The following is a 14081-nucleotide window of genomic DNA, read 5'->3' on the forward strand; positions in this document are numbered from 1 at the left end:
TACAGAAGGCTCTAATTTTTTTTTTTGTTGAATTTTGAAGTAGATTTATCACTTTCATTACTGTTTCCAAAAAATAAAATTTCAGTTTTGTTGATATTATTTATCACTTCTTTTCCCCCCTTTTGATTAATATCTGCTTTTCTCATTATTATTTATTTCTTTCTGCTATCTTGGAGTTTTCTTGGTTGACAGTTTTCTAAATTCTTGAAATAAATGCTTGGAAGATTAATTTAAGCCTTTATTTCTTTACCAGATATTCATGTAGGGCTATAATTTTCCCTCTAAAAATGCTGTTAGCTACCTCCCACAAGTTTGATGCATCTTTTGTTCATTATTTTTTGGTTGTAGATACTTTCTTATTTTCATTGCTGCTTCTTCTTTGGTTATTTAAAAGTAGTTTTAAATTTCTGAATGTGTAGGGTTTTTTGTGATTGTTATTTTCTTGCTTTTAGGTTTCTGATTTTAGGACATTTTGGTCAAATAATGTCTACTCTAGGACTTTGATGTGTATGTTTAGATGTCTTTGTGGTATAGTAAATGGTTACATTTAAAAATCATACATGTGTTCTTGAATTAGAATGTTATTCTCTAGTCATTGAATGAAGAATTTTATCAAAGCCTATTGCACATTTAAAAATGTACATTTTAAAACCTCTACATCTGTATTTCTTGGCTCCTTGATCTGTGCTGAGGTGATATATACATATTTTAAACTTAATCTTCAAACTAATCCTCATAGGTAGGTAAGGTATTATTATCTCTTTTTTACAGATTAAAGATCTAAGGCTCAAAAAAATTAAGTTGTCTAAGTTCACTCAGATAATAAATTGCAAAATTATTATGAGAACTCTGGGTCATGCAGCTTTAGTGTTCAAATCTTTTCACTACATTATGATGTCTATGTAAACTGTCACTAGGCTTAGTATAAAAAAGCATTTTCTAAACTAAACTATATTGTAATAAAATATTATCTGCTTGACTTGAAATATTTGGTTTCCACATATTATAAACTCTCGCTTATCTCACATCCTAATGCAAAATCTAAACGAATCAACTTTTTGTTGGTTCTACGTATGCATAATTGATTTTCAGAATAATGACCCTGAAGCACTAAGAGAGATTAATACATTTCCTAACTCATTAAAGCCAGTATGATCTTAGTTTTTATATTTTACATTTACTGATTCCTTAAAATCTGGGATCCGTCAAAACTTTCAAACAATCAGAATATTAATTTGATTAATTCAATCACCCAGGAGTAACCACAGACCTATCCTGCATATACAGTCCTTTGGGACGCTGCAATGCTTAGACCTAAAGAACCATAGCTTTCCCTAGAAACTACCTTCAGAATGAAGCCATCAATATTTACTTGCAAAAGCATACCACAAATATAAATATTCAACAGCTTTTTTGTCTTACAATGTTAACAATACCTTTCTGTTTTAACTGGGAAAAAGTTTGGCTCCATTTTTTTCTCACATTAAAAATATTAACAGATTAATAATAAATGGGAAAGTGTTTATAAAAACATAGGACCGTAAGGCACAAAACCATGGTCCAATGAATACAGCTGGATGAATGTCATTCCTGCTAGAAAGGTGTAGTATAATTATTGTAATGAGGCACTTTATTGAATAAGTCTCCCAAATAAAATATAGTAATTGGGAATAAGCAATTACTTAAAATTGCATGGGTTGAAGGTGGTATCTCATTTGACTATATTTGAATTTTCATGCACCCATGAATTCAAAATTAATCCCGAAGTGCATATGACAGATCATGTGTGTGGCAAGATGTTTCTATAAAATCCACTTTCTCTGGAGATGACATTATGCTTAGAAAGAAAATTTTAAGATGCGATTAATGTGAGCATCAGCAAGATTAAAATGTTGATATTATGGATGTATGGAAAGGTGAATACGATTATAATTGCATGTTATGAAGCTTTGAAGAGTATCTTAATATGTGAATTTTTTTTAGATGACAGGTCAAGATTTTTTACTGGAAGTCATTTCAATATCATATGTTCTGAACCCTGTAAATAAACTATGTGTAGGAGTTAAAACATGCATGTAAACATGCATGTACATGTGTGTGCACGTGTGCACACCACATATACACCAAATCTTCACCCTTCCTTTGGGGTCCAAGGCACCCAGCACAAGTTGATCCCTGTCCTATGTGAAACATCTATCTTTCAAATAGATTGTAAGCTTCTTAGGATATGGATAATGTATTCTTTGTTTATTACATTTTCTTTCGTTGTCTAACACTGCATTGTTGGTGCTTGAAATATATTTGAAAATTGAATTAATTTCATATAAAATATCACTTTCAATTTGTATTCCTTTTTCTGTTTCATATATTTGAATGTAGTTAGTCTTTGAAAATAAGAAATGTGAACGAGCTGAAAACTACAAAGAAGGATTGCTTATTTTGAAACGAATCAACTCACTTGATATATGGGAACATCTTGTAAAATAAGAAACTATACAATTTAAAACTTAATTGATCTGATTCTTTTGCACTCAAATTTTATGACAATGCTTCAGTCACTAACGCAGCAGCCTGGGGTCACTGTGGTCAAATCTCTAACATCTTACACATCAAATAATGAAACTAATTGTGCAAAGAACGTGGGAAAAGCAATACCTTTGATTACTGAAACAAATTTAGATAGCTTTAATATACAGTACTTAATAATAAGAAACTACAAATATATGTTAGGTAGATTTTAATTATAAAAGTAAAAGACAAAATGACTTTTAATTATATCTAATTTAAACAGGAAGGCAAAGATTGGAAATCTGCAGAGACAAAAAAAGATGAGTGCAGCTTGTGATTCTAGAGAAAATGTCAGATGCTTTTAACCTGTTTGTGAATTTAGAAATTTCAATTTCTTTCTTTTTTTTTTTTTTTAATTTTGAGACAGAGTCTCACTCTGTAGCCCAGGCTGGAGTGCAGTGGTAAGATCTTGGCTCACTGCAACCTCCACCTCCCAGGTTCAAGCAATTCTCATGCCTTAGCCTCCCAAGTAGCCAGGACTACAGGTGTGTGCCACCATGCCTGGCTAGCTTTTTGTATTTTAAGAGAGATGGGGTTTCACCATGTTGCCCAGCATGGTCTGAGACTCCTGAGCTCAGGTGATCCGCCCGCCTTGGCCTCCCAAACTGCTGGGATTATAGGTGTAGAAATTCCAAATTCAAAATCCATGGCAACACAAGGAAGCAGTCCTTGGTCTGTATTTATTTTCAATTGCATTTGAACTTCAGGTACAGATAACAAGAACACCATTATTAGCAACAAATACAACACACTGAGACTAGCATAACACTTAATAGAAGAGAAAATTTATAAGCAAAACTACACTCAGAAGAGGAAACAGTTTAAAAAGAAGAGCGAAATGTAAAATTCTAAGATAGATTTAGCAGCAGCCTTAACTCCTTGAAACCTTTTTTGTACACAATATAGAAAGTGCGATTAGAAACCTTGTATATTACTTATAAAAATTTCCTAATCCTAGACTGATTTAGTTTGACTCTCAAAGTACATTTACTAAGGAATACAAACAGCGGACATATAATTCCAACATAAAAATGGTTCCACAATTAAATATTCTGCAAAAATAATCACTGAGAGGGAATTCCTACTCTTATGTTAGTTGAAGATAGAAAAATGTGTTTTTTAACTCAGGGCCCAGCAAACTGTTTCCACATAACAGTCCTCAAAAAATAATTGTTGGCTGAAAGGGTGAGTGCTCACACACATGGATATTTTGTTTTTACCTTGAGAATTTACTGCAAAGACTGGTAAAAAGGAAAGAAAAATGCTTTGATTTTATTTTAAGCATCTTTTTATTTCCTTTCCATTATTGTGACTAAATTGGGAATCCATTATCCATTCAAGCATTTTTAGGCTAAAGAGAGAAGTGCACAGAGTTTTCATATTTGACATGACAAACATCAGTTCTTCCCTTTGAGATACAGCCCATAGTTACATGGTAGCCTCATGTCACCTGTCACTCTTCTCCTGGAGATACATCTTGAATGGTACTGCAGAGAGGCTATTATTTAAAAAAAAATTCTTTCAAAGAGCAAAAGCCCTAAAGATGAAAATAGGCTGTTCTCTCTCTCTCTGTCTCTCTCTCCCTAAGGTGAATAAACATTCATCCTGGAAATTATAGATCAAGTTGAGTAACTTGCTCTGTGAGGAGTTACAAGAACAAATTATCAAGCAGTCTATAATAATAGGGAAAATTATAAAATGCTGTATGGCAATCAACAAAACAGAAGAGTAAATCTTTCCAGAATGACTTAACTTCTTGAGATTCGAAGACGCTATATAGACAATGGGGGTAGCAACTAAAATATCAACAAAAATTAAACTCTAAAAAAATATCAGACTCAGGTACAATAAGGAAATTGATCAGTAATTAATACACTGCACACAACTAGACTTAAGTCTGAAGGTTAAATTTACTTAAAAGTCTTTTGTCCCAATTGATGAATAGAGGTCTATTTGCTGAGTCTGACTTCATGGTATGGTTTAATAACAGCAACCTTTCTTATCTGGTTTGAGAGGCACAGAACATATGCTAGGCCAGGTGCAACGCTAGGTATTTAACATATGACGTTATTTGATTCTCATAACAAGCCCTGAAAACGAGAATGATCTCTACTTTACAGATGAGGGTTGGAGCCTGCAGCAGTTAATCACTCTTCTACCCGCTTCTCTCAGTTACACCAAGCATCTGAGGCTTTGCGTGCCTTTCCATATAAGTCCCTTTCCCTGGAGCACTTTCTTCCTCTATCAATCAATCATGCCTCTTCTGTAAGGAGAACTTAGAGGGCCATGTCTCATGGTTTCTGTAATACTTTTTACTTTCATGCATGTATGTGCATTTTCTCCCATTCGACTGTGAGCTTCTAAAGGGTACAGTTTGCATCTTGCTCACTGTCGAATTCCCACAGCTCAGAGAATGGCAGATGAATAATAGATACTCTATAAATAATGTTTGTTGAATGACTGAATGAATGTTGATGACTTATGAAATAAAACGAGTAAACAAAACATAGTCATTCCATTGGTCATTTTCCTCTTTACTGTACATAAGTTAGTTGTTCATTGTGAAGGCTGATTAAATAACTATCTATATGCTTAGCAGAACAGAGGCTGACAAGAGGGTGGGCAGATATTGCTCTACTGTCGGAGAAATATTCACTGTTCATTATTATATGGGCTCTGATTCTATGCTGGGAAGTACAGGGGCACAAGGTGGAGGTGCTGGGACAGCCCTCGTCCTCCATTTGTCTCAGGCTGGCATGGCTCCGGGAGGTTTGCTCATGCTTCCCAGCATACTACAGGTTCTAACATAGGAAATGGTGCATCAGCCAAGACAGCAGGGCAGAGCCATCCTCAGGCCACAGGGCAGTGAGATGCCCTAGACTCAACCGCAGGGGAGACCTTGACCTTGACTGGATGTCTCACTTTGAAGGACAGAGTGGGCTGCCTTTATGACAGGGTTACTGGAAAGACAAGTTCACATCTCACTTTATTAATCACCACTCTGCTTTAGGAACCTAGAGTTTAATTTCAATAATATGGAGGAAAAATACAAGAAACTGTTGCTTGATTTCTTTCTGCTTGGAAGCTGGAATAACTCCTCCCAAGATTCTTGAATCAGGAAGAAAAGGAACCTCTCACAACTGCTCACAGGAAAGTGGGGGGCAGGGTGGGGCGACCGTAGGAGGAGAAAGGGATTGGGGAATGACCACTGGGAAAGGTCGTTTCTATGGAGTCTCAAAGGACAGGCAGGAAAACACTCTTTCCTGTCTTTTCCTTTTAGGATCTGGGTTAGCCCTAAGATTTTAAAGATTTTTGTTTGCTGGTTGTTTTCTGGGAGAAGGACAGGTATTTTAAACTATATAATAAAGGTGATCCGCCAGGGCTATTTTTAAAAACGTGGCTTCTGCAAAGTGAGGTTGCCATGGGAATTACTCATCCCTGTTCAAAGCCGGGGTAATTACTGGGAGAAAATCTTGCCTAATGTGCTCTTGTGTTTTCTGCAATGCTTCATCAGGCCTCAGCCCCCTTGTGGGGCTGCTGTCAGTAGTTTTTATCTGCCTTAACTTGCTGTCTCCAGGCACCTGGGGCCTCACTATTTTCCTTGGAAAGAGAAAGGTGATTCCCTCTAGCATAGCGGAGGTCAGAAGTTTCTCCTAGTACAAGATAACCATTAAGAGAACAGTTTTATTTTATTGTTCCTTGGTGCGTGTTATGAGAATCACCGGTAAGCCAGCCTAATGTTCTTTCTCTTTCATGCCAGTCATTGAAGAAAAACAGCCTCAATTTGCACAATCTGCAGAGTGCTGGGTGTTTTCTTTTTTTCATGTAGAGGGAAGAACCTTACCTGCCACTTTACTGTGACTAGCATTTCCAAAGGCAATTGGGATTTTAATGGAAATTTCCAAGTACTCCCTGAAAAATACCTTATAAGGGGAGCCAATGGTGGTACGGTCTGTAATCAGAATTTTTTGTTCTGTGTTTATGTACTCTTGTTTTTAAGTGGCTTTCAAGTTTCTTAATAACAATGAAAAAAGCTTGCTGTATTTATAATACAAATGCCAGACTGCTTTGCCCTCAATTTCTGCTGCCATTAAATCCTTATCACTGAAATCCTTTGAAGAGGGATTTTCTGCTTCAGATTTCCCTGACCCAGGGGCACTCAGCAAGGTTGACAAATCCTAAGGTCTTACGAAGAACACCAAGAACTGGTGGAACTATTGCTGAAAATGGTGGATCCTGAAGGGAGTTAAGCCCACTTTTCTAACAACCTAGATCGAGTCAAAGAAAGTTAAAGAAAGCCTGGATAGTAACAGGAGCGGTTTTCTTGTCGCTCCCACAGTAGGGTTCTTGGATGACCAGAAAATAGGTTTTTGACATTCCACTTTCCAAGTGGGAGCATTTGCTGTAATAATGCACGCTGTGTGGGATAAACAGTGTTATTCCAACTGTACCCGGGAGGGATCGCTTCCTGTGGGTACACAGAGGGGTGCGCCACGTTCTCTTTAGACTCCTCCTCAACCCTGAACACACCCGTCAAGAATCTTTTTATTTTTTTCTTCATCAAATCAAAATACCATGTTTAGGAAATGTGAGAAACAGTCACATTTCATTTTAGAGAGAAAATAAACTAATATTTCAATTTTGTGTTTCCAGTGGAATAGTGTTACTGGTGATTGTTAAATGCATGTCTGGGTTTTGTGACTTTGGGCATAACGGATACCAGCTCTCGGTTCTCTTCCTGGAGATAAGTGGTCACAACCACAGCCCAGACCTCTGGCTTACAGTCTGCTTTGGAAACAAAATAGAAAACAACCTGCTTCCTAGTCTACATAAACTACAATTTTAGACTCTGGCTGAAGCCAAGCCACTGTCTTCCCACTTGTTTATCCATTGACATATGACCTTGTGTTTCCATGCCCTGTGCACAGTGTTGAGTGGATTGTAACTGTGAATAAGAGAGGTGATGTTTAATTAAAGAAAAAAAAGCCAGGCATGGTGGCCATGCCTGTAGTCCCAACTACTCAGGAGGCCGAGGCAGGAGGATAGCTTCAGCTCAGGAGTTCAAGGCTATAGTGCACAATGACTGTGCCTGTGAATAGCCGCTGCACTCCAGCGCAAGCAATAGAGCAAGACTTTGTCTATAACAAAATAGAAAGATAGGTCGGGCGCGGTGGCTCACGCCTATAATCCCAGCACTTTGGGAGGCCGAGGCAGGTGGATCAAGAGGTCAAGAGATCGAGACCATCCTGGCCAACGTGGTGAAACCCCCTCTTTACTAAAAATACAAAAATTAGCTGGGCATGGTGGCACGCGCCTGTAGTCCCAGCTACTCGGGAGACTGAGGCAGGAGAATTGCTTGAACCCAGGAGGTGGAGATTGCAGTAAGCTGAGATCGTGCCATTGCACTCCAGCGTGGGTAACAAAAGCGAAACTCCGTCTCAAAAAGAAAAAAAAAAAAAAAGATAGAAGTAAAGCCTCTAAGGACAGTTAAGGGTAATATGTCCATATCATAATTTTTCACTAGAAATTTAGAAGCAAAGGATGATCTCAGCTGAAATCTAATTAGTGTCCTGGAAGACCAAGCACAGAACAAAAATAGAGAGACCGCAATCCTAGGGGAGAAAGAAGCAGATGGAAGAGTAACAGCTGAACACAAAATAAATGGAAATTTCCCTGACCAAATATCTTAGTTGGCAAACTGAAAAGACTGTCTAGTTTGGGCAGTTCTGATGAGAAAAGACATATAAGGCATATCCTGAGAAAGCTTCTGAACTCCAAGGATACACAGAAAATCTTACAAGTTTCCCCAAAGAAACAAGCGAACAAAGTCTACCAAAAAAAAATCCTAATTGACTTAAAAAAAATGACACTGGCATCAGACTTGTCATCTACAATCTTAGATTCTGCAAAGATAGAAGAATGGCATCTTTGGGTGGATGAAGGAAAACCAACACATAGAAATCCTTGAAAAAGAAGAGACGTCCTGCAGAGAAAATAATCGTTATTGTTATCAAGAGCAACATGACTAACCTACAGCAGAGGCCCTGGGAACTGAGGGAGAGGTAAATGGGGAAAGCAGTATCACATTAGGGGAGGGGAGGCGAGAAAGAGGTGAGAAAAAGAGAAAGGCAAGGGAATGCCAAAGGGCTTATTCCTGTGGGAAGGGAAGGAATGCAGAGAGAAAGACGATCCTGGAGGGTGAAAGAGTTGGCATTTTATTTTCATACGATCATAGAGAAATATGGATTTCATAATTAGCAAAAGAAAAAGGGCAGTAACAATGCAAAGGAATAAAAAATACACTAGGAATTCCAAAGTGATATACTTGCAAGTGAACTGGATGTTTTTGTAAACTCTACTGTTTAATCTTTTTAATATTAAAGAACAATTATGAATCTTTCATTTTCTAACTAAACTGATATTGATTATGTGATCAAACTGATACATACATATATATATATATATATATAGTTTGATACTATGCATACATACATACATAGGTATATATTTATATGTATGTGTGTGTATATATAAATATGTTTACTTATTGTATGTAGACAATACGCTTTATGTCTTATGTCTTTTTTTTTTTTTTTTTTTTGAGTGGAATCTCACTCTGTTGCCCAGGCTGGAGTGCAGTGGTGTGATCTCAGCTCACTGCAACCTCTGCCTCCTAGGTTCAAGTGATTCTCCTGCCTCAACCTCCCAAGTAGCTGGGATTACGGGCACCCACCACCACGCCCAGATAATTTATGTATTTTCAGTAGAGACAGGGTTTTACCATGTTGGCCAAGCTGGGCTCAAACCTCTGACCTCAAGTTATCCACCTGCCTTGGCCTCCCAAAGTACTGGAATTATAGGCATGAGCCATGGTGCCCAGCCCTTATATTATTTTTTAAAAAGTGAATAAATGAAAAATTACATTTCTTTACCTAAATTTGCTTTATTTATATATGATTCCCTACTGATACTTTGTTGTAGACTCTGAAATTTTTTTTCCTGTCTACTTTTCAAATGATAATGAAACAGATAAACTAGATCATGAAGATCATGAATGAGCTCTTGTACCTCAGTTCCTTCCACATACTAAGCACTGAATGAATGGGAGTTCTCTTGACTGATTTTAGAGAAACCTGCTCTGGTATTCTCCCTGATGTAGTAAGTATCCATAAGGAGTTGCATTTGCAGAAGGTGACAGGTCATTGCATCTGGACTGAGCCGTGGAGATCCCAGCCCTTCCTTCTGCACCTGAGAAAATGCAGATTTGGGAGGCTCTTAAATCTTACAAAGTCCATTGGCTGCCACGTGGTGGCACAGCTCAAAACCTTACGTGGAGAAATGCAAAATTTCAATGCATAAAGTAAAAAATGTTAGGTTTCATGATCACTTTTACAAATGAAATCTTTTTCTTTTTCATTATTCTCTTGAGAAATTGGATTCCAGGACCCTTAAGAACTCTGCGGCTCATTTTCTCAAACATACGTGCTTTTTAGAAGCCTGCCTATTTGAAGCAGCGGATCTTACTTTTTGGTCAATGTATTTGTTGTCCTCAATTGCCGAGCGTTTTGAGTGGTCGCAGGATGAGGAGGAGGTGGAAGGGAGGCTTCTCAGGAGGCAACACGTGTCCTGTTGCTGGCGGTCAATAAACTGCTTCATAAAACTCTCCCTTTTCAAATGAAGTACACGCACATCACGCATTATTAATGGAATAGAGCAAGTGGCAGCATTTTGCAATGATGAGTTTGCTTGAGCAAAGATAAAGCAGTGACAATAGATCATAGAAAACTAGATTATGACTAACATAGTTCATTAGCGACAGCTTCCTGAATCTCAGTGACTCCTGCTTAAAAAAGCAATATCCTTGAAAGAATTTTTAAGTAATATTATTCATTAACTGACAGTAGCTTTTTGAATCTTATTGTGGTAATAAAACACTTTTTTTTCTCCTCTAAGACTTGGAAGAATTTGTTCCTCTCTCTAAATGTCCGTTTATCGTAAGAATGATTAAGAAAGAATTTTACATTTTCAGACTCAAAAGCAAGTGCCTTCACCTGATCTTCAAAGCATAATAAAAATTCAAGTAACATCCCTTCAAATAACCAAATTCAATTAATTTTGTTTTTTTTCAAATCAGAAATGCAAATTTATTTCTATTTGAATTTTAAGTATTATGGTACTACATCCAGTCTCATACTTTTATAACCCCTACATAATGATTTTTAAAACTAGTGACATATTACTATAACTGTATTTGGAATTTCTTGATCTAGAACTACAAGCATTTCCTTTTATTATTAAAAATAGGTGTTTAAAGCATCTTTTATGCATTTGCTTAACTGGAGGGCAAACGGCGAAAAATCAAATTAGTATGAATGGAAAGATGGCACGGTTCTTCTTTTAAAAAACGGAGGACAAATTACATGGCAACCTGGCATGGTAGCTTAAATAAACGCTGTAGTAGTATGGAAACCGGAACAGCTGTGGTTCCTCTGTTTTGTTGAAAATAAAAGCACCACAGAGGCAATTTTATTCTTATATGGTTGGGGTCAGAGACTGACGTCTACCTGCCGTCCCTGCAACACTGAGGAGCTTTGCCAGTTTGCTGGGAGGTCCCATCCCCGAGGAGTCATCTCAGAAGCGATGGGAAGTAGCCTTCTTGCTTAGGCTACTGTAGTTATAACGTGACTTTTTTCTGAATACATTGCTTAAAAGAGTCATTTTATTTAAAAAAATACAGGTTGAGGTAGTAGAAAGATAGATAACAACAAAATAGAAAGAAATCAAACCCACAAACACTTAAAAGAAGGGTTAACTCAGATTTAAGATAATGAGTCTTTTACAACGTATGTGAAACATGCAATTAAAGAAATACTTCGGTACCTGATTTTAGGAACTGTGAAATCTGAAGGAAGCTTTGAGATTTTCACCATTTGTGGTCTGTTTGGAAATTTTTCAAAAATTCGCAGGCGCAAAGGGAGCTTTTCTTTGGTGTCTGCATTTGCTTCACTTTGCTTTAACTAAAGAAAAAACAGAAGAAAAAAAGAGGGAAGCTATAATACTATCAGACATGAATTACACAATAGTTACACAATGGGAGCAATACTAAGTAATTACAGAAAATGCCAGTAGATGGCAGCAAAGGCCTACCAAGTATATGCCATAAATCGCTCTAGGAGCTAAAACTTTTGAGTTCCAGAAAAATTAAAACAAAAACAAAAATTAAAAAATACTAAACCAGAGAAAACATTTGAGGAAAACTTTATGTTATTTTATTCCTAAAGATAAGCCTCTTTTCACCTCAGATATTTTTAATGATTTACTGTTACTCACATATTTAAACAATAAAATTTGTCTCACACATGTATAATGCTAGAATTAAAAATTTTAAACACCACGGAAAAACAAGAAAAATTAACTACAGAATCATGCCAAGTAGTAGTAGTTGTGAAGAGATACAATGGCAAGAAAATTGAGTATGTCGTTTGCAGATTAAAAAAGAAAAGCTCAATGCAGAAATGGCGCATTTGGTCCATACAGCAAGAGTTTTGCAATTTGCTGTAAACATGCTTGCGAATGATGAACTAAAGTGCCATATGTTATCTTTGTGAGAAATGACAATCAAATGGATTTATTTAAGAGTATGTATTTATATTTCTACCAACTGAATTTCAGGGAAGCTGAGGTTTACCGTCGTAAACTAGAACCAAGGCTGAACTAAGACATTAAAATACAGACCGTGGCTTGCAGAATTCATGCGATGCTTTCCTATGCTCTCTTTTTCTCCCCCAGTGCTGATGTCTGGGAGTCCCTCTCTACTTCTGTTTACCTCTCCCCTCCACTGCGTCTACAGACTGGAACACACTTCCCCATGTCTGCCCTGTCTTCTGTCCTGGCTTCGTAAACTCCATCTTGTAATGCTGATCCCTTTCAAATAATACATTTAATTCAGGCTGCCTTTTTGGAGGGATTTGGGAGGCAGGTTTCAAAAACCTTCAGCTCATTTACCTCCTTGTTGGGTATGCTTTTACTTTATAACCGCGATTTGTCTTAGGACTTGTGTAAAGATAAACATGAGAGGCCAAGAGAGCTTTTAAAACAGGAGGACATGGCAATGCATCCATACTACACGTGGAAATACAATCTGGCTAAAGAGAACACAAGGGCTTCTTCTTGGGGAAACGTCCCCATTTCAGTATGATAGATGACTCAACTATCCAATTGGTTGTGAGCTCATGATGAGATTACACATCCTGATTTCTGGTTTTCTTATTAGGCTGCAGAAATTGCTCTTATGTTTTTGTTTTGTGTAACATAAACATTTTCCTTAGCCATGTGTATGTCTGATTTGATTTGTGGGTAGCCTTTGGGTTTTCTGTCTTAGATGGTAATCTTATTCAGAGAAGAAGTCACTGCTGTTCACTGCCTTCCTCCCCTGCTAACCAGAGTGCTCAACACAGTAATGTGTGCAAAATGGCACGTTCTCAACACTTCGATGGTTATGATGACGACAGTGGTAAGGAATTAGCTCCCAGAGGCACAAAACAAGAACTAGTAGCATCTCCGTGAGGTGCAGACAATTAGAAAAATGATTCCATACACAAATAAAGAGATTTACTAGGAAGAGACTTGTTTTCTAAAAGTTGATACAAGTGGTAGAAAAATATTTGTCAGTGGCAAGTAGAGCAGAAACAGAAAAAGCAGTTCATTGATTAGAACACATCAGAGTGTAAGGCAGGTATATCAGGCCAAAGGTGGTGAGACAGAGCAGAACTAAAGTATCTGTTAATTCATGCATTCGCTGACTCTTTTTTATACATTGACATTGTCACTTATAAATCAAATCTTATAGGTCAGGTTCTGTGCTATGCCTAGCCAACATCTCAGGTTTTGCACAGGGTATGTAACAATAAATAAGTCACTGCACTGGTCTTCACTGAGCCCACAGTGTGGCTGGGTAGATAGTTCTATAAACAGACAATGATAATACAATAGACGGCCACTCTGGTGGATACAGGAACAGGGTACTTGGGAACAGAAGGTAGAGAGCAAAGAGAGAAAAATAAGAAAAAAAAAAAAAATGAAGGCACTACTGCTACTCCAAGAGATTTCCTGGGCAGCAGAATACAGACGCATGGTCAGAATAGTTGACTTGGGGGCTTAGATATATCAGGAGTGGTATGCGTATTTTATGAGAATTCAGTGTTTTCAAAGAGACACATAGGCAAATGGTATATTAATCGGGACGTATCCTTGAAATGAAAACAACGAACTCTTTCCTAAAAGCCTCTCGGACGGCCCACTGCCCCCGTCCCCACCAGTGCCTCCCTGGCCAATGATACCCCTGGGTTCCTGCACACCCTGCAGCAGTCTTTCCATCTGCGTAGGCTCTTTCTAATCTGCTCTTCATTCCGTGGTTATTGTAATCTTCTCACACTGTCTTAAAACCTTTCAATGGCATTCCACTGCCTTTTTCTTTCTTTCTTTCTTTCTTTCTTTCTTTTTTTTTTTTTTTG

General features: G+C 37.4%; 1 protein-coding gene across 8 annotated transcripts in view; it reads right to left on the reverse strand.

Annotated features, from left to right (window-relative positions):
- Window positions 1–14081, reverse strand: part of NALCN (sodium leak channel, non-selective) — a 368748-nt gene that overhangs the window by 79366 nt on the left and 275301 nt on the right. For all 8 annotated transcript variants that reach the window (XM_032246166.1, XM_032246167.1, XM_032246168.1 and 5 more), the window contains 2 exons: window positions 11449–11585; window positions 10093–10234 (listed from right to left, as the gene is read on the reverse strand). In XM_032246166.1, coding sequence (XP_032102057.1) covers window positions 10093–10234; window positions 11449–11585 — 279 coding nt within the window. The remainder of the gene's footprint in view (window positions 1–10092; window positions 10235–11448; window positions 11586–14081) is intronic.

Source organism: Sapajus apella, unplaced genomic scaffold, assembly GCF_009761245.1.
Source record: "Sapajus apella isolate SASKATOON/1434 unplaced genomic scaffold, GSC_monkey_1.0 scaffold60, whole genome shotgun sequence".
Taxonomy (NCBI): Eukaryota; Metazoa; Chordata; class Mammalia; order Primates; family Cebidae; genus Sapajus; species Sapajus apella.